The following is a 19,730-nucleotide window of genomic DNA, read 5'->3' as shown; positions in this document are numbered from 1 at the left end:
CTGCAGTACCGGGTCATGCCATTTGGGGTCAGGAATGCCCCAGCTACCTTTCAATGGCTCATCAACCATGTGTTGTCTGATATGACTGGCTGTGAGGCTGATTTGGATGATGCTGTCTTACGTAGTTCTGTCTGGTCAGAACATCTTGATCAGATGAGAGAACTTTTCAGGCATCTTTCGGCAGCAAACCTCACCATCAACCTTGCTAAGTGTGAGTTCAGTAAGGCCACTGTTACATATTTGGGTAAGGTAGTGGGCCGTGGGCATGTTTGGCCAGTTGAGGCCAAGGTTGAAGCTATTTGCAATTTCCCCGTCCCCACCAGCTGCCAGGATTTACATTGGTTCTTAGGGATGGTTAGATATTATAGGGGGTTTTGTCAGACTTTTGCCATCATTGTCACCACATTGATTGACCTCCTTAGTTCGAAAAGTCCTTTTATTTGGACAAATGTAGCTCAACAGGCCTTTGAAGCTGCTAAGGCCTTGTTGGCTACTGCTCCTGTGTTGGCAGCCCCAAGATTTGAGGATCCGTTTTGTTTGGCTGTAGATGCTAGTGATTTTGGGATGGGAAGTGTTTTGTTACAAGTGGGTTCCAATGGCATGGAAGCCTTTGCCCCCTTATCCTGTCAATGCAACACTTTTTGAGGTCTATCTGGACTCCTCATCTAGTCCCATTACTGTCTATACGGATCATAATCCTTTGGTCTTCATTGACAGGATGAAGACCTCTAACCAGTGCATTATGCACTGGAGTCTGATCCTGCAGCAGTATCCTTTGCATAGTAAACACATTAGGGATGTCGATAGCATCAATGCTGATGCCCTATCTAGACTTTAACTGATTTCTTGTGACCTGTGGTTTTGCTTTCTCTCTGTCCCCAGTTTTCTAGGGCCCAGGACTTTGGAGGACAGAGGTGGGGCAGATCCACAGAGGGTCTGTTTTGTTTTTGTGTTGTTGTTTCTTTAGGTTTCCTGAAGGAACCCTCTCGGGGAAGTGAGGTGTGACGACCCTCTGCGTATCTGTCAGTCTGGGCTACCACGGAGTCTTGGCTGGTGGGAATGGCAGAGTGGTTGATTGGAATTAGCTGCACCTGGCAGCCAGCTTTAAAAGCCAGGAACAACTTGCCCCTAGAGACTCGGCCCCACCCCCACACTTATGCCGCTTTTCCACTACAAACGCGGCTGAGCCGTGCCGTGCTGAGTTGGGCTGAGTCGAGCTGAGCGGGGCTGTTGGAGTTGCATTTCGACTACAACCGCGCTGAACCGTGCTGGCTGGAAGTGGGTGGACACATTGGGTGGAGTTAGCGAAAGTGGGTGGACGTCAGGTGATGTCGTTAAGCAGCGCAAACAGTGACATCAGTGACCTTTTAAGCGGTAGTCTCACGACCCGAATAGTAAACAATAAACATGGAGGACATGGAGTCGTTAGTGTTGCTGGTCTTGGTGCTGTGGCTTGTTGTCACCGACAACGCCAACAGATACTGGCAAGAGCGTATAGATGAGGCGAGGCGCATAAGGCTTCAGAAATTCTCGTAATTCGTAATTCTTCTTCTTCCGGGTTTACGGTGTTTACAGATCCCAGCGCGCTCGCGGGGCGTGTGTGGGCATGTGAGGACACTCCTCCTCACCAATCAGTGCACAGGGGAGTGTCTGCTCACGCCCCCAGCCTCACTCGGCTCGCTTTGGCTCGCTTCAGCCCCACTCCAAAACGGTGCGAGTTTTAGGGGCTAAGCAGGGCTGAAGCAAGCCGAGTTGTGCTGTTTTTTGGTAGTCGAAACGCGAGCCGTGTCGGGCTGAAGTGAGCTGAAGCGAGCTGAAGTGAGCTGAAAAAGGGTAGTGGAAAAGGGCCATTAGACTCTAACACTCACACACTCTCTTCTCCACGACACGCATGCACTCACTGTATCTTTCATACACTCCCTTGCTACACTACAATCTTTTTCTCATTCTGACTCTGATCCCTGCTGGCATTCCACTCACTCATTACATTCACAACCAGAAGCCCACATCCCCTAGACATATCTTCTGTTTTTCTGATACAAATAAATTTTGTATCATGTCTGTGTGGGTTTCCTCCAGGTGTGCTGGTTTCCCCCACAGTCTAAAGACATGTAGGTTAGGCTAACTGGTGGCTCTAAATTGACCGTAGGTGTGAATGTGAGTGTGAATGGTTGTTTGTCTCTGTGCGTCAGCCCTGTGATGATTTGATGACTTGTCCAGGGTGTACCCCGCCTCTCACCCATAGTCAGCTGAGATAGGCTCCAGCTTGCCCGCGATCCTGCAGAGGATAAGCGGTTATGGATAATAGATGGATGAACTGATTTGAAAGTTGTGCATTTTTGTAGCTGTCTGTTTAGAGACCAAAACACAAGGGACAGATATTTATCAGAGAGATCTTATTAACAGCACAGCTTTGCCCGTAGGCCTTTAATTAGAAACCTTTCCTTTGTCTACATTCTGATAAAGCCTCACCTGCATTTTCCTGTAGTTCCTAAACTCATCTTGGTGCTTGTCAGCTCTTTTGTGAATCTAAATGTGATACAGTCAAAAACCTTTAATTCTTAAAACGTTTAACCTTGTGATACATTCAAAAACCTTTAATTCTGCCTTCACGAGGATTAATATAATATTGTCATGAGCCATCATTCTCGTTTCTGTATACCTCATTTAAAGGTATAGATTGATTTAGTGAAGAAAATGTAAATGTGGTATTTTTCTACAGATATACAGGAACATGCAGTGTGAAGAATACATCGACGCCAAAAGAGAGATGCATGTGAATTGGATGAGGTGAGGAATACACTAGTCGTTGGGTCTTTTTAGTGATTGATTTTACAGCTCCTTGTTTGTTGGAAGAATTTTTTTCTTCTTGCTGTCACTGATATCTCCTCCATGCTTTCTCTAAGTCTGTAACTCTGATCTGATTTTTACCTTTTCTGGAACATTGCCTCATTATTTTAGGTATGTGAATTGTGCCTGTAATGATGAAGAACAGAACCTTGTGGCATTTCAGTATCGAGGGGGAATTCTGTATCGTTGCTGTCGACCCATTAACCCAGGACAGGAGCTTTTGGTGTGGTTTGAAGAGGAGTACGCTAAAGAATTCAGTCCTGCACCTACAGGAACAACCAGACAGCAAGGTGTTACTATAGTCTAAGAAGTTATAAGGGGTTATTTTCTGCATCATCTAGTAACACCTTTCTTAACCTAACAACGTTTATGGGATGAAAGCTGTTGTACAATGGAGTCTACAATAACCAGAGCACTCCCCCAGGGAACTAATTTTGGCCAGTTCCACCAACCAGGTAGGTCTTCTCTCTCATATGACAATGACCAACCAGAGAGGGTGAAGTCTGTCGGCTTCCTTTGAGACATGTGAAGTCAGCCCACTGCATCTCTTGCTATTGCAAGTCCTCTGAAAAGTCTGGCTCTTCTTCATAAGCATGTTAATTAAGTTACATTTCTCACAAGCAGAACTAATACTGATGACAGAAGAAGAGTAGCTAAACATCTTCCACTCAACTTACTGAATAAACTCAATGCTGGTTATTCTGAAATACTATGGATTGTATTTGTATTTTTGGTGTCCTGTCTTTAACCAAAATTGTTGTTTGTAGAAGAAATGTAGCAGCAGATGAAAAATGAAGGAAAAAATTAACCAATAAATGCACTGTGCTCTCTGGAAATCATTTGTGGATGAATTCAAGAAGCACTTGTGGATAAGATGGACACGTGTTTTTAGGGTTAGCCTAACCCTAACCCTTTTATTATTATTATTATTATTATTATTATTATTAATTTTTTTTTTTTGCTTTTGAACAGTCTGGTTACATTGGGCGTTTGTTAAAACTTTATGAAGACTTGGAAAAGTTTTTAGAAAAATGTCAGATTTAAAAAAGGCTGATTTGCTTTGTATTCATGTGCATGTTGATGACTGCAAATCACACCCATAAATTAGCAGGTGTGGCCACAGCCCAGCTTATTTGCATTTGATGACGCCTGCAAAACTAAAATGGAACAAAAAGGTCATGATGATCATGGGCAACAAGCACAGCACACAAGGAAACTTTTCTTTTTTTCAAAGCAAGAAAAAGAGGATAGTCACATAAACTAATCGATTTCTATTTTAATGACTATTTGAATATCATAACCCATCTCTAGGGTTACTTGTTTGAAACTAGATACATAGTAAACCACAAAATATTATTGTATTTTTATTTATCATGCACAATTTAACCAGAAGTAGTATAAAATGCATGCCCTGTGGATCCCGAGTGGCACAACAGAAAAGTGTCCTCATCATCATCCGGAGATTGCCATTTTTGAATCCTGATGATGTCCCAGCTACCTGTGGTTGGGAGTTCAAGAGAGAAAAAACTGGCTGGGAGGGAGGGGTGACATGCTCTCCCTGTCAGTTATGCTCATGAGTCATGGACGTCTGTGAGCTCATGCACATTCATATGGAAGTGAGTGGATTGGGCTTTCCTCCGAGTATGTTATGCTGCCCCCGACATTATATGAGTAAAAGATGCGGTCAACTGGTGTTACTTGACTCGGAGGAAGCGTGTGGTAGCCTTAGCCCTCCCTGGTTGGTAGCTGTTGTGTGATACGGGAGAGCAGTCTGTTGCGTGGGAATTGGCCATGGCTAAATTAAGCAGAAAATTGGCAGGAAATCAGGGGAAATAAACACATGCCCTATCACAACAAACATACAATATAGGATAATGCTGTCCAATCTCCCCATATTACAGAAACGCACAAGGGGGAAAAACAAGCAAACAAAATAACACCTTCAGTGTAAGCAACTGGCTGGAGAGAAGTTAGTTGAACACACACTAGTGCAGCGTGTCTGCACCAAGCAAAGTTGTTAATTTGCTAATACAGATGTCAGTCGAACACATTTGCTTTATTTCAGGAGCACATGTGGTGATGGTTATATTATCAACCAGTTTAACAAGCAATAACGTTATTTTGAGTATTAAATTCAATCATTTTACAATAGTCATGCTGTACAGAGAGAATCTTTTTAATTATGTTTATTTTTAACTCCTTAAACTCTTGCAGCTCAAGAATTTTAACATATTAAGGGACAAGCAACATCCAATGAATAAGCACATGGAGGTTTGCTTGCTTTATTACTATAAATCACACCAGGGCGTTCTTCGAATACTGTAGTAGGAAATTCCTTTACTGTTGCAGACCTAATTGAATGCCATCTGAACCATTATAGTGTGTTCCTTTTACATATGCTTGCATTTCTTCTTGGCTATTCTTGTCTTTAATTCATGGATGTTGCCTTGCTTTCTTTCACCAATTACATTAATATGAATTAACTGGGTTTTTACAAAATTATGTTTTAATGAAATAAAATTTTGTGGCACCACACCGTGACTGTGGAATCGCTACTTGAGGCTGGCATGCGAATGACCATCTTGCATTCTTAAACATGCTCGAACTCGTTTAAAAATACACATACAGACAGGTGCCTCTATAGGCTTTAGCCAAAGGCTGAGCCAAGAAGTTTGAGGACTAAGATATAGCAGCTAGGAATACTGGTAGATTCAGTAAGGTGCTAGAAAGAAAGAAAGCACAACTTTATTCATCACACACTTGTGAAATTCCTCTATGCATTTAACCCATCTGAAGCAGTGAACACACACATGCACAATGAGCACACACACATACCCAGAGCAGTGGGCAGCCATGCTAACAACACCCAGGGAGCAGTTGGGAGTTAGGTGCCTCGCTCAAGGCTGTCCCATATTAACCTAACTGCATGGCTTTGGACTGTGGGGGAAACCACAGCACCCAGAGGAAACCTGCACAGACACTGGGAGAATATGCAAACTCTACACAGAAAGGCCCTGTTAGGGTTTTGCTGGGATTCGAACCTGGTTCGCTGGTGTGATAATCCAGCAAACCCCCACTAGGCCACCAGGGGGATGACTCAAGTGCAGAGGCGTGAGGCGGAAGTAGAAAAGTATTAAAAAGTTTATTTACAAAATGTACAATCCATGGCAAAAAACAAAAGTAATCCAAAAGCTCAGAAGATAAAGGGAAAATAAAAAAATATCCAAAAGTACAAAGTCCAAAAATAAGAAAAGGCAAAAATGCAAACGCTCAGAAGATCTCAAAAATGGTAAAAACAAAATTCAAAAAGGTCCAAAAAGAAAGCAAAGTACAAAAACCACAAAGATACAGGCAAGGAACATGGAGCAGAGGGAACTAGCACTAACAGGCATAGCATAAGAAAAAGACTCCGTGACAAGGGAACAAACAGAGGGGTATTTATACACACACTAATTAAGGAACAGGGCGGGGCAGGAAACAGGCAATGAAGACAAACACAAAAACACAGTGGTGGCCTCTAGAGGCCAAAACAAACATGACAAGATGGAAATAACAGCGGCCTCTAGAGGCCAAAACAGTCCCAGTCCTAACAGGACCCCCCCCCCAGGAGCGTCTCCTGACGTTCCCAGGGCGATCCGGATGGGCCGAATGGAAGTCCCAGCATAGTCCTTTATCTAGAATGTCCCGGGCGGGGACCCAACAGCGTTCCTCAGGGCCATAGCCCTCCCAATCTACTAGATATTGAAGCCCGCCGCGGGCCCGGCGGGAGTCAAGCAGGCGATGCACGGTGAACACAGTCTGACCCTGGAAGATGCAGGGGGGTGGGGGGTTCCTAGGGGCAGGGGCATACATGAACGTCAGTACGGGCCACAACAGGGAAACATGGAATGTGGGGTTGATCCTCAGAGTCCGGGGCAACTGGAGCTGGTAGGAGACAGGGTTCACCCTGCGCACCACCTTGAAGGGGCCAATGTAGCGAGGAGCAAGCTTGCGGTTCTCCACCCGCAGCGGAAGGTCCTTAGTGGACAGCCAAACCCGCTGCCCAGGGCGGAAAGCGTGGGCAGGTCTTCTATGGCGGTTGGCCTAAGTCTGGTTGGTTCTGGAGGTCTGGATGAGGGTCTTCCTGACCTTGCTCCAGGTCTTGCGACACCGTCTCACATATTGGTTGACCGAGGGCACCCCCACGTCCTCCTCCTGGTCCGGGAACAGAGGTGGCTGGAACCCGAATTGGCACTGGAATGGCGACAGCTTGGTGGCCGATGACTGCAGGGTGTTGTGGGCGTACTCTGCCCATGGCAGCCAGGTGCTCCACGATGTCGGGTTATCCATAGCCAGGCCTCGCAGGGTGGTTTCCAGGTCCTGGTTGAGCCTCTCCGTCTGGCCATTGGACTGTGGGTGAAACCCAGAGGAGAGGCTGGCAGTGGCTCCGATGACCTTGCAGAACCCGTGCCACACTCGGGAGGAGAACTGGGGCCCTCGGTCTGAGACGATGTCCTGCGGGAGACCAAAGACTCAGAAGACATGAGTGAATAATAGTTTAGCAGTTTCAAGAGCAGAAGGGAGCTTGCACAGTGGTAAAAAGCGGCAGGCCTTGGAGAATCTGTCAACTATGACCAATATGACAGTGTTACCTTGTGACTCAGGGAGACCTGTGATGAAGTCGACTGCCACGTGGGACCAGGGACGCCGGGGAATGGTCAGAGGATGCAGGAGACCCTGGGGGTGCTGTTGTGGGTTCTTGCTTCTGGTGCACACTTTGCAGGAAAGGACGAATGACCTCACTTCCTTCTCCATGCTAGGCCACCAGAAGCGCCTTCTCAAAAAGTCCAGGGTCCTTCGAGCTCCCGGGTGGGTGGTGAGAGGGGACGAGTGACCCCACTGGAGAACCTTGGCCCGGGCTTGATGTGGGACATACAAGAGGCCCGGTGGCCCCGTCCCAGGACCGGGGTCCTGGCGTTGGGCTCGTCGGACGACCTCCTCAATACCCCAGCGGACAGGGGCCACAATCCGGGACACAGGGATAATAGGCCCGACTTCACTCTCCCTGTTAGTGGCAGAGAACAGCCTGGACAGTGTGTCAGGTTTGGTGTTCTTGGAGCCTGGGCGGTACGAGAGGGTGAAGTCAAACCGACTGAAAAACAGGGCCCACCTAGCCTGTCGAGGGTTCAGTCTCTTGGCTTGCTGGAGGTACTCCAGGTTCTTGTGGTCAGTCCAAACCAGGAATGGATGTTGCGCTCCCTCCAGCCAGTGCCTCCACTCCTTAAGGGCCAGTTTGACCGCTAGCAGTTCTCGATCCCCCACATCGTACCGGGACTCCGCAGGACTCAGGCGGTGGGAGAAGTATGCGCAGGGGTGCAGCTTTCCTTCCGAACATTGAGAGAGCACCGCACCGACACCGCTGTCCGAGGCATCCACCTCCACGATGAATGGTTGGGAGGTGTCCGGGAGGACCAGAATGGGTGCCATGCAGAAGCGGTGATTGAGGTCTTTGAATGCCTTTTCCGCCTGAGGAGACCAGACATAAGATCCACCTGTCCCTTTGGTGAGGTCCGACATGGGTGCTGCTACAGAACTAAAGTTCCTGATAAACTTGCGGTAGAAGTTAGCAAATCCTAAGAACCGCTGAACCTCTTTGACGGACTTGGGAGTGGGCCAGTCCCGGATGGCCAGGGTCTTGGCAGGGTCCATTTGGAGTTGGCCTGTCCGTACAATAAAAGCCAGAAAGGAGACCTCGGGAACATGAAATTCGCATTTCTGGGCCTTGGCGAACAGATTGTTCTGTAGCAGCCTCTGGAGAACCTGGCGGACATGGTGGCGGTGCTCCTGCACGGTCTTGGAAAAGATAAGGATGTCGTCGAGGTAGACAAAAACGTACAGGTTAATCATGTCCCTCAAGACGTCGTTGATTAGGGCCTGAAAAACAGCTTGTGCGTTGGTGAGTCTGAAGGGCATCACCTGGTATTCATAGTGCCCAGACGGGGTGTTAAAGGCAGTCTTCCACTCGTCTCCCTGTCGGATACGGATGAGGTGGTATGCGTTCCATAGGTCCAACTTGGTGAAGACGGTGGCGCCTTGGAGCAGGTCGAATGCTGTGGACATCAGCGGAAGGGGATATCGGTTGCGCACAGTGATCTTGTTCAGGCCCCTGTAGTCAATACATGGTCGGAGCCCCCCATCCTTCTTGCCGACAAAGAAGAAGCCGGCACCAGCAGGTGAGGTGGAGGGTCGAATGAACCCAGAGACCAGGGCGTCTTTGAGGTATTCCTCCATGGCCTTGCATTCTGGCTGAGAGAGGGAAAACAGTCTGCCACGAGGAGGGGTAGTCCCAGGGAGCAAGTCGATGGCACAGTCGTAGGCCCGGTGCGGAGGAAGAATGGTGGCCCTGCTTTTGCTGAATACCTCCTTCAAATCCCAGTACTCTGTGGGAACTTGAGATAGCTCGGTGAGATCAGGGGGCTCAGCAGGAGACACAGGAGAGCTAGAGAGCAGACAAGAGGCATGGCACGCAGGGCCCCATTCCACAACCTGGCTTGTTACCCAGTCTATGTGAGGGTTGTGGCGGGTAAGCCAAGGAAGGCCTAGAATCACTGGGAACTCTGGTGAAGGAATATTTCTTCCTTGTGACCTTGAGACTGGAGGAAGACTGGAGAAGTTACTTGGGTGACTCTTCTGTCACCTAAGGCTTGGCCATCGAGGGCAGACACAGACAGTGGGACTTCAAGAGGTGCAGTCGGGACATTGATACTTTGGGCGAAGTGGATATCCATAAAGTTTCCAGCCGCCCCGGAGTCTAACAAGGCTTGACAAGAGTGGACGGACTCACCCCAGGAGATGGAGACCGGGATGTAAACTCCTTGGCCAGGAAGTTCAGGAGAGAGGGTAGGCCCCGTCACAACCCTCCCTCGGCTGGACGGGGCGGTCCTTTTCCTGAGAGTTCGGGACATGATGCTCGGAAGTGACCAGGCTTGCCACAGTAGATGCAGCACTTGTCCCTCCTTCTGCGCTCCCTCTCAGATGCGGAGAGGCGAGTACGACCCACTTGCATGGGTTCTGGACAGTCACTGGAGGAGGTAGACGGACTCCAGGTAGAGGCAGGGAGGCCGGGGAGGCTCAGGACTTGGCGGCGTTCTCTCATCCTGTTGTCCAGACGAGTAGAATGTGAGATCAGTGTTTCGAGGTCACTAGGGCATCCGATAGAAGCCAGACCACCTTGATGGGGTCAGACAGACCATGGTGGAAGGCTGACACCAGGGCAGTCTCGTTCCATCCACTTACTGCTGCGAGCGTCCAGAACAAGATGGCGTAGTCTGCGACGCTTCCCCCTTGCCGGATGGACATGAGCTTTCTGGCTGCGTCTTTACTGATGTCTGCTTGATCAAAGACACAAAGCATCTCCTCAGTAAACAGCTGGAAATCAGAGCACTCGGGTCCCTGTCTCTGCCAGATAGCAGTGGCCCAGGCCTGCGCCTTACCAGCTAATAAGGTTATCACAAAGGCAATTTTGCGGCGATCCATAGTGTAGGTGGTAGGCTGAAGCTCAAAGGTGAGTTGGCACTGGGTAAGTAACTCTCGACACTCACTGTGCTTGCCATCATACCTCTGTGGTGCAGGAAGGCTGGGTTCGCGAGGTGAAGAAGGCAGCATGGCAGGAGGCACTGGAGCGGATGGTGGAACAGAATCAGGCGGAGGAGATGGGGGCAGAGAAGTCAGCTGTGCCAGGGTTTTCCCAATCTGCTGAAACAGTACCTCGTGGCGAACAAGGCTCTCACGTTGGCTTGCGAGAGTCCGTCCATGAGTGCCCATGGTGGATCCGAGGCGTGTTAACACAGCCATCATTCCCTGAAGGTTGGCCGGGTAGACAGATGAAGAAGCCTTTGCTGAGTCGGTCATGACGGAGTCTTTCTGTTAGGAAATTTGGTGGGATTCGAACCTGGTTCGCTGGTGTGATAATCCAGCAAACCCCCACTAGGCCACCAGGGGGTTGACTCAAGTGCAGAGGCGTGAGGCGGAAGTAGAAAAGTATCAAAAAGTTTATTTACAAAATGTACAATCCACGGCAAAAAAACAAAAGTAATCCAAAAGCTCAGAAGATAAAGGGAAAATAAAAAATATCCAAAAGTACAAAGTCCAAAAATAAGAAAAGGCAAAAATGCAAACGCTCAGAAGATCTCAAAAATGGTAAAAACAAAATTCAAAAAGGTCCAAAAAGAAAGCAAAGTACAAAAACCACAAAGGCACGGAACATGGAACAGAGGGAACTAGCACTAACAGGCATAGCATAGGAAAAAGACTCCGTGACAATGGAACAAACAGAGGGGTATTTATACACACACTAATTAAGGAACAGGGCGGTGCAGGAAACAGGCAATGAAGACAAACACAAAAACACAGTGGTGGCCTCTAGAGGCCAAAACAAACATGACAAGATGGAAATAACAGCGGCCTCTAGAGGCCAAAACAGTCCCAGTCCTAACAGGCCCCCACCAGCCACTGGGCTCAAACCCAGAACCTTCTTGCTGTGAGGCAACTGTGCTAACCACTTACACCACCAGCATTGCTCAGCCCTGTGGGTTTGAGCAACAAAGGGGGAGTTGCTGGTTTCTGTTCATTGCTCAGACCCACAGGGCTGTGGCCAATGCTGTGCATAACTGCTGTTCCCAGCACCTTATTGAATCTACCAGTATTCTTAGCTAGAGGCTGCTATATCTTAGGGTGTTTTCACACCTGGTCCCCTTTAAAGGAACCGGACTCAGTCCTCTTTAAGTGGACCAACAGAAAAAGAACTCAGTTCTTTTTGTGTTCACACTGTGAATTTATTACAAAGAGGACTGGGTTCTCTTTCTGGTCCAGTTAAGCTTTGATGGGGCCTCAGTCCTCTTTCTGTTCACACCAGGTCCTCTCGAGCCCTCAGACCCCCAGTGCACGGAATTCTGGGTAATTGTCTTTTGAATCAAAATGTCTGCTGCCATGCTTGCCCTGCTGTATTCTTTGATCAAAATAGTGCAGATTAAGGAAAATAAATTTATTATATTATATATTTTTATATATATATATATATATATATATATATATATATATATATATATATATATATATATATATATATAAATAATATAGTTATATTATTGTGGCCAACTCGTCAGTCAGTAAGTTCAGAGAACTGTAAAGCGGCTGTGGTAAGTTCCAAAAGGAAGTTGAGTTTCCCTGCTACAGTCACGTGACCAACTACGGCAAACGAAGAAGGTTAAACTACAGTGAAAAAGGCAAAGTGAACCCGGTGCGCTTTTTGTTCACAATGCGCAGATTAGGCGAACCGTACTGAGACCACCTCCTGAGGTGGTCTCAGTTCGGTTCGCTTTAAAGGGGTCTGGGTACGGTTGGAGTGTTCACATATGCACAAAAAATGCTGAGTCATCGATCTGAGTTCGGTTAGATGGCTGAAAGGGACCAAGTGTGAAAACACCCTTAGTCCTCAAACTTCTTGGCTCAGCCTTTGGCTGAAGCCTATAGAGGCACCTGTCTGTATGTGTATTTTTAAATGAGTTGGAGCGTGTTTAAGAATGTAAGATGGTCATTGGCATGCCAGCCTCAAGTAGCAAGTCCACAGTTGTGGTGTGGTGCCACTGTGTACTGACTATGTAAGGGCCACATCATATAATCTCAGTTTGTGATGTAATCCTCCGTGGCTGAGTGGTATAGAGCACTGTCCAAGAAAGGAACAAATTTTGTAACATTGGTTCAAATCCTGGTGTCAATATATTTCTGAGCAGGCTGTTTTTTCTATTTATGTACCATAGCTTCTCTCTCACAATCAGAAAAAAGCTGACCTCAGACCTGCACAAGTCTCTAGTTTTTGTTTGGTCTCAGTCTTCATTTATGTAGAATCTTGAATGTTTGAGGTTCAGTAAAAACACTCCCTTACACTGGATTAGTGATATTACATTTTATAATCTTGTTGCATTTCATGTTCAATTTCTGGTATTTTTGTCCTTTCACTTCTCCAGAAGTAAAGAACACTCTGCTGCAAGTTTTTTCCTGCTCCATATGTCCTTGTTCCTATGCATCTCAAATTTACCTAGACAAACACATCCAGAGATGCCATTATGAAGAGTATGTGAGACCTTGGGAATCAAGAGAGATTAAATATGAACTTCAGATCCCCTCCAGATGCTCCAGTAGTCAGTCAACATCAACTGATACTCTCAGTTCTGGTACTTCTCACAATAATATACAGAAGGGAATTCACCACTGCTCACAGTCTGGAAAGAATTTTGGTCATCAGAATGCACTCAAGACAAACCAGTGCAGTCACACAGGAGAGAAGCCGTATCACTGCTCACAGTGTGGAAAGAGTTTTACTGAACTGGGCGCTCTCCAACGACACCAGCGCATTCACACAGGAGATAAACCATATCACTGCTCACAGTGTGGAAAGAGTTTTACTCTTCAGAGTCATCTCCAAAGACACCAGCGCATTCACACAGGAGAGAAGCCGTATCACTGCTCACACTGTGGAAAGAGTTTTACTCAGCAGAGTAATCTCCAACAACACCGGCGCATTCACACAGGAGAGAAGCCGTATCACTGCTCACAGTGTGGAAAGAGTTTTCCTCAGCAGAGTGCTCTCCAAAAACACTGGCGCATTCACACAGGAGAGAAGCCGTATCACTGCTTACAGTGTGGAAAGAGTTTTCCTCAGCAGAGTACTCTCCAACAACACCAGCGCATTCACACAGGAGAGAAGCCGTATCACTGCTCACAGTGTGGAAAGAGGTTTACTCTTCAAAGTTATCTCCAAAAACACCAGCGCATTCATGCAGGAGAGAAGCCGCATCACTGCTCACAGTGTGGAAAGAGTTTTACTCGTCAGAGTGATCTCCAACAACACCAGCACGTTCACACAGGAGAGAAGCCATATCACTGTCCACAGTGTGGAAAGAGTTTTACTCGTCAGAGAAGTTTTCAACAACACCAGCGCATTCATACAGGAGAGAAGCCGCATCACTGCTCACAGTGTGGAAAGAGTTTTACTCGTCAGAGTGATCTCCAAAAACACCAGCGCATTCACACAGGAGAGAAGCCATATCACTGCTCACAGTGTGGGAAGAGTTTTACTCAGCAGAGTAATCTCCAAACACACCAGCGCATTCACAGAGGAGAGAAGCCGTATCACTGCTCACAGTGTGGAATGAGTTTTACTCGTCAGTGTCATCTCCAAAAACACCAGCGTGTTCACACAGGAGAGAAACCGTATCACTGCTCACAGTGTGGAAAGAGTTTTACTCAGCAGAGTACTCTCCAACAACACCAGCGCATTCACACAGGAGAGAAGCCACATCAGTGCTCACAGTGTGGAAAGAGGTTTACTTATTCAGTTACATTTAAGACCCACAAGTGCACTAACTCAGAGACATTGCATGATTTAAAGTAGTCAAGTTAAATATGGTTATTACTGTTTTTGCTGAAAATGATCTGTACTTTGAACTTTAATGTTCATGTTATATGATCTTTTAAAATATGTAATCTTATAGTGATGTTCAAAATAAGGCTATTAATGTTTTCTTTTGCTCTTAAGTAGTCATTAATTACCACCATACAAGTAATGATGAGCTGTAACACTATTATCATTGTAGTATTGCAGCATGAGGCTAATTGTTAATGGAATCATTACTGATCAGATGTTTAATGTACTATATTTAGCAGAATTGTGGATCAAACCAAATGAGTATGTAGCATTTTAAATGAAGCTATATGCTTCATCCTCAGCTATATGCATCAGCCTCATCTAACTGGTACAGCAGGAGGCTTCACAGTTATTTATAATGATAATCTAGGCATCATACATAAACCTGAACGAAAATTCAATACTTTTGAAGTTCTTTATACTAACATAAGTAACCAAACAAAATAAGTCTACTCAGTCCATTCAGCTAATTATTATTTACAGACACAGAATCTATATTCTGAATAACTTTGTGAATATGCACATTTCATCTTAAACCTGGTTGTTTCTTTAGACAAAGAATTAATTGTTGGAGACTTAATATTCATTTTGATAACCTGGAAGACTGTCTGAGAACAGTGTTTGTGACCATTCTAGATTCATTAGGGGTTAATCAGAACTTCATAGGACCCACTCATAATGGTGGTCACACTCTCGATCTAATACTGGCGTTCATATTAAATATAGAATATATAGTCACACTTCCACAGTCTGAAGCTCCCTCAGATTATTATCTTGTCTCATTTGAAATGTTTTAACAGTAATATATGCACCTTGCCACACCATCGCCTAAAAAGTACATTCACATCAACTACTACATAATGTTTCATAAATAGTCTCCCAGAGTTATCAACTTTGATTGGTCAGACCTACAGAACTTGATCAAGCAACTGAATGCTTAGTCACCATTCTACTATACTTTAGATAATGTAACTCCATTTAAAAGAAAAACGATTAGAGAGAAAAAACTAGCACCCTGGTATAACAATCTCACACACACGCCTTAAAACATAAAATTAGAAAATGACATCAAATAAATTTAATAGCATTCCAATTAGCATGGAAGGAGAGCCTCTCAAACTATATAGTAATGCATCTCAAAATATTGGAATATCATGAGAAAGGTCTTTTTTCTGTAATTTAATTCAATAAGGTAAACGTTCATATATTCATTACATCTAAAGTGAAATATTTCAAACCTTTTTTATTTTAATTTTGGTGATTATGGCTTATAGCTCATGAAAATCAGAAATCCAGTGTCTCAAAATATTAGAATATTTAAATTCGTGTTGGAGTAAAGCAGTATAAGTACCGTGTATCTGTCGGTCTAGTTCAGTACACGCACCCACAATCATGGGGAAGACTGCTGACTTGGCAGTTGTCCAGAAGACAATCATCAACACCCTCCACAAGGAAGGTAAGCCACAGAAGGTCCTAAGGCTGGCTGCCTGGAAAAGGTGCACAAGCAAGCGGGATGACCACAGCCTTGAGAGGGTTGTCAAGAAAAGTTGATTCAAGAACTTGTTAGAGCTTCACAAGGAGTGGACTGAGGCTGGTGTCAGTCCATCAAAAGCCACCATGCACAGACTTCTCCAGGAAAGGGGCTACAACTGGCATTCCTAATATCAAGCCACTCCTGGGGTGTGTGTGTCTGTGTGTATATATGTCCCCCTCTGTATGTAAACTTCTGATCACAACTGTAATTGTGTATATATACACACACACACAATTACAGTTGTGGTCAGAAGTTTACATACAGTGACATGAATGTCGTCTTGGATATGAATGTCATGGCAATATTTGGGCTTTCAGTAATTTATTTGAACTGTTCTTTTACTGTGGCAGAATGTATAGCATACATCTATAATTAAAAAAAACTAGAATTTTGTGCACAAGTTTTAATTTTCTTTGGATTTTCTGAAATAAACACAGGATCAAAATTATACATACAGGGTCAAAAATATACATACAGCACACCTAATATTTGGGTAAAAAGTCTTTTCACAAGATTCATCTTGACCTTTTGTTTACCAGGAACAAGCTTCTGGCAGAATTCTGGTTGGATATTTCACGACTCTTCATGGTAGAATTGGTAGAGTTCAATTAAATTGTTTTTTTTTCTTGGCATAGATTTGACTTATAAGCACGGTCCTATATTTTCAGTAGGGTTGAAGTCAGGACTTGTTTTAAGTTTAATGTTAGCCTGCTTTATCCTCCACAACCAGCTGTGATGCATGTCTGGGTTTATTGTCATGCTGTAACTCCCAAGTCGTGTTCAAGTTTCTGATGTTGAAGAATTCTAAGGTAGTCCTCCTCCTTCATTATTTTCCATCCACTTTGTCCAATGAACCAGTTCCACTGGCAGTAAAACAGCCCCAGAGCATGATGATCTTACCACCACCCCCAGCTGGTACAGTGTCCCTTTGTACATGGTGGTCATTGTGGCCAAACAACTCAATCTTTGTCTTATCTGCCCATACAGCTATCCTCCAGAAGGCTTTTTCTTTGTCTGTGTAGTCAGCTTCAACCTTTAGTTAAGCTTGAAGGTGTCAATTTTGGAGCAGGGACCTATTTCTTGGATAGCAGCCTCTTAGTCCATGGTGATCTGAACTGTAGACAGTGATCCATCAGCTTCCAGTTCATGGCAGGGCTGTGCCATGGTGGTTCCCAGGTTGTTCCTGACCATCCAAACCAATTTCCTTTCAGCTGAGGGTGACAGTTTGGGTTTTCTTGAAGCAAAGTGGCTTGGCATGCGCATATATATGTGTGTATACAATTGCAGTTGTGGTCAGAAGTTTACATACAGTGACATGAATATCATGGCAATATTTGGGCTTTCAGTGATTTCTTTAAACTGTTCTTTTTCTGTGGCAGAATGTACAGCATACATCTTTAATAAAAAAAAACTAGAATTTGGTGCACAAGTTTTAAATTTTCTTTGGGTTTTCTGAAATCATCACAGGATCCAAATTATACATACAGCACACCTAATATTTGGGTAAAATGTCTCTTTGCAAGATTCACCTTGACCAAACATTTTTGTTTACAAAAAGTGACTATACCTTACAATAACTTGGATACAGTTGTTTGAACTGATCTTGGAATTTGCAGTTGTTTAGAAATGGCTCCAAGAGACATTCCGGAGTTGTGTACATCTGCAATCCTCTTTCTCAGCTCTGCACTGAGCTCCTTGGACTTTCCCATTTTACTGTATGTTGGTCAATCCAATGAGTGCTGTAAACAAGCCCTTTTTATGAAGGCATAGAGAAACTCCTAGCTGTAGTCAATCATGATCACTAACAGTAAGTTAAGAGATCTCAGCCTTGGCAAGATAAAAGATATTTTGGAAGTTTCAGCACCTCTGAATTAATAATCTAAGTGAGCGTATGTGAAATTTTGACCCTGTGTTGATTTCAGAAAACGCAAAGAAAATTAAAACTTGTGCACCAAATTCTAGTGTTTTCTTTTAATTAAAGATGTATGCTGATATGCAATAATAATTATTATTCTGCCACAGGAAAAGGACAGTTCAAAGAAATTACTGAAAGCCCAAATATTGCCATAACATTCATATCCAAGATGACAACTGTATGTAAACATTTGACCACAACTGTGTGTGTCTGTTTTTTTTATTCACACACGCACACACACACACACACACAAAAAAAAAAAAAAAATTGCTGGTAATTTTCAGAGGTTTGCATATCAAATTTTAAAAATAAAATACAAATTTTATGGACTAATAATTTGTCTCAAATGTCTGTTAGCACAGCTATAAATTATTTACGCAGATGTAGCCTGTATGAGCAAGTTTATATAAGATGTAAATTGTTTAAAAAATATTTGGAAATTAAATTTAAACATTCAGTCATGAAAAAAAATAAGTACAGTGGGGCAAAAAAGTATTTAGTCAGTCACAAATTGTGCAAGTTCTCCCACTTAAAAAGATGAGAGGCCTGTAATTTTCATCATAGGTATACCTCAACTATGAGAAACAAAATGAGAGAAAAAAAATCCAGAAAATCACATTGTCTGATTTTTAAAGAATTTATTTGCAAATTATGGTGGAAAATAAGTATTTGGTCAATAACAAAGTTCATCTCAATACTTTGTTATATACCCTTTGTTGGCAATGACAGAGGTCAAACGTTTTCTGTAAGTCTTCACAAGGTTTTCACACACTGTTGCTGGTATTTTGGCCCATTCCTCCATGCAGATCTCCTCTAGAGCAGTGATGTTTTGGGGCTGTCGCTGGGCAACACGGACTTTCAACTCCCTCCAAAGATTTTCTATGGGGTTGAGATCTGGAGACTGGCTAGGCCACTCCAGGACCTTGAAATGCTTCTTACGAAGCCACTCCTTCGTTGCCCGGGCGGTGTGTTTGGGATCATGGTCATGCTGAAAGACCCAGCCATGTTTCATCTTCAGTGCTCTTGCTGATGGAAGGAGGTTTTCACTCAAAATCTCACGATACATGGCCCCATTCATTCTTTCCTTTACACGGATCAGTCGCCCTGGTCCCTTTGCAGAAAAACAGCCCCAAAGCATGATGTTTCCACCCCCATGCTTCACAGTAGGTATGGTGTTCTTTGGATGCAACTCAGCATTCTTTCTCCTCCAAACACGACAAGTTGAGTTTTTACCAAAAAGTTCTATTTTGGTTTCATCTGACCATATGACATTCTCCCAATTCTCTTCTGGATCATCCAAATGCTCTCTAGCAAACTTCAGATGGGCCTGGACAAGTACTGGCTTAAGCAGGGGGACACATCTGGCACTGCAGGATTTGAGTCCCTGGCGGTGTAGTGTATTACTGATGGTAGCCTTTGTTACTTTGGTCCCAGCTCTCTGCAGGTCATTCACTAGGTCCCCCCGTGTGGTTCTGGGATTTTTGCTCACCATTCTTATGATCATTTTAACCCCACGGAGTGAGATCTTGCATGGAGCCCCAAATCGAGGGAGATTATCAGTGGTCTTGTATGTCTTCCATTTTCTAATAATTGCTCCCACGGTTGATTTCTTCACACCAAGCTGCTTACCTATTGCAGATTCAGTCTTCCCAGCCTGGTGCAGGTCTACAATTTTGTTTCTGGTGTCCTTTGACAGCTCTTTGGTCTTGGCCATAGTGGAGTTTGGAGTGTGACTGTTTGAGGTTGTGGACAGGTGTCTTTTATACTGATAACGAGTTCAAACAGGTGCCATTAATACAGGTAACGAGTGGAGGACGGAGGAGCCTCTTAAAGAAGTTGTTACAGGTCTGTGAGAGCCAGAAATCTTGCTTGTTTGTAGGTGACCAAATACTTATTTTACAGAGGAATTTATCAATTAATTCATTAAAAATCCTACAATGTGATTTCCTGGATTCTTTCCCCCCATT

At 44.6% G+C, this 19,730-nt stretch overlaps 1 protein-coding gene across 8 annotated transcripts in view; it reads left to right on the top strand.

Moving 5' to 3' along the window:
• Positions 1–14,307, top strand: part of LOC132870936 (gastrula zinc finger protein XlCGF26.1-like) — a 148,276-nt gene extending 133,969 nt beyond the window's left edge. For 7 of the 8 annotated variants that reach the window (XM_060904958.1, XM_060904957.1, XM_060904952.1 and 4 more), the window contains 3 exons: positions 2,723–2,790; positions 2,962–3,140; positions 12,855–14,307. In XM_060904958.1, coding sequence (XP_060760941.1) covers positions 2,723–2,790; positions 2,962–3,140; positions 12,855–14,281 — 1,674 coding nt within the window. In that variant the 3' untranslated portion in view covers positions 14,282–14,307. The other variant, XM_060904959.1, reaches the window with a different exon arrangement.
• Positions 14,308–19,730: the final 5,423 nt, after the last annotated feature.

Source organism: Neoarius graeffei, chromosome 22 (genome assembly GCF_027579695.1).
Source record: "Neoarius graeffei isolate fNeoGra1 chromosome 22, fNeoGra1.pri, whole genome shotgun sequence".
In the NCBI taxonomy this organism is placed as follows: Eukaryota; Metazoa; Chordata; class Actinopteri; order Siluriformes; family Ariidae; genus Neoarius; species Neoarius graeffei.
This window is presented reverse-complemented; position numbering and strand designations above follow the sequence as displayed.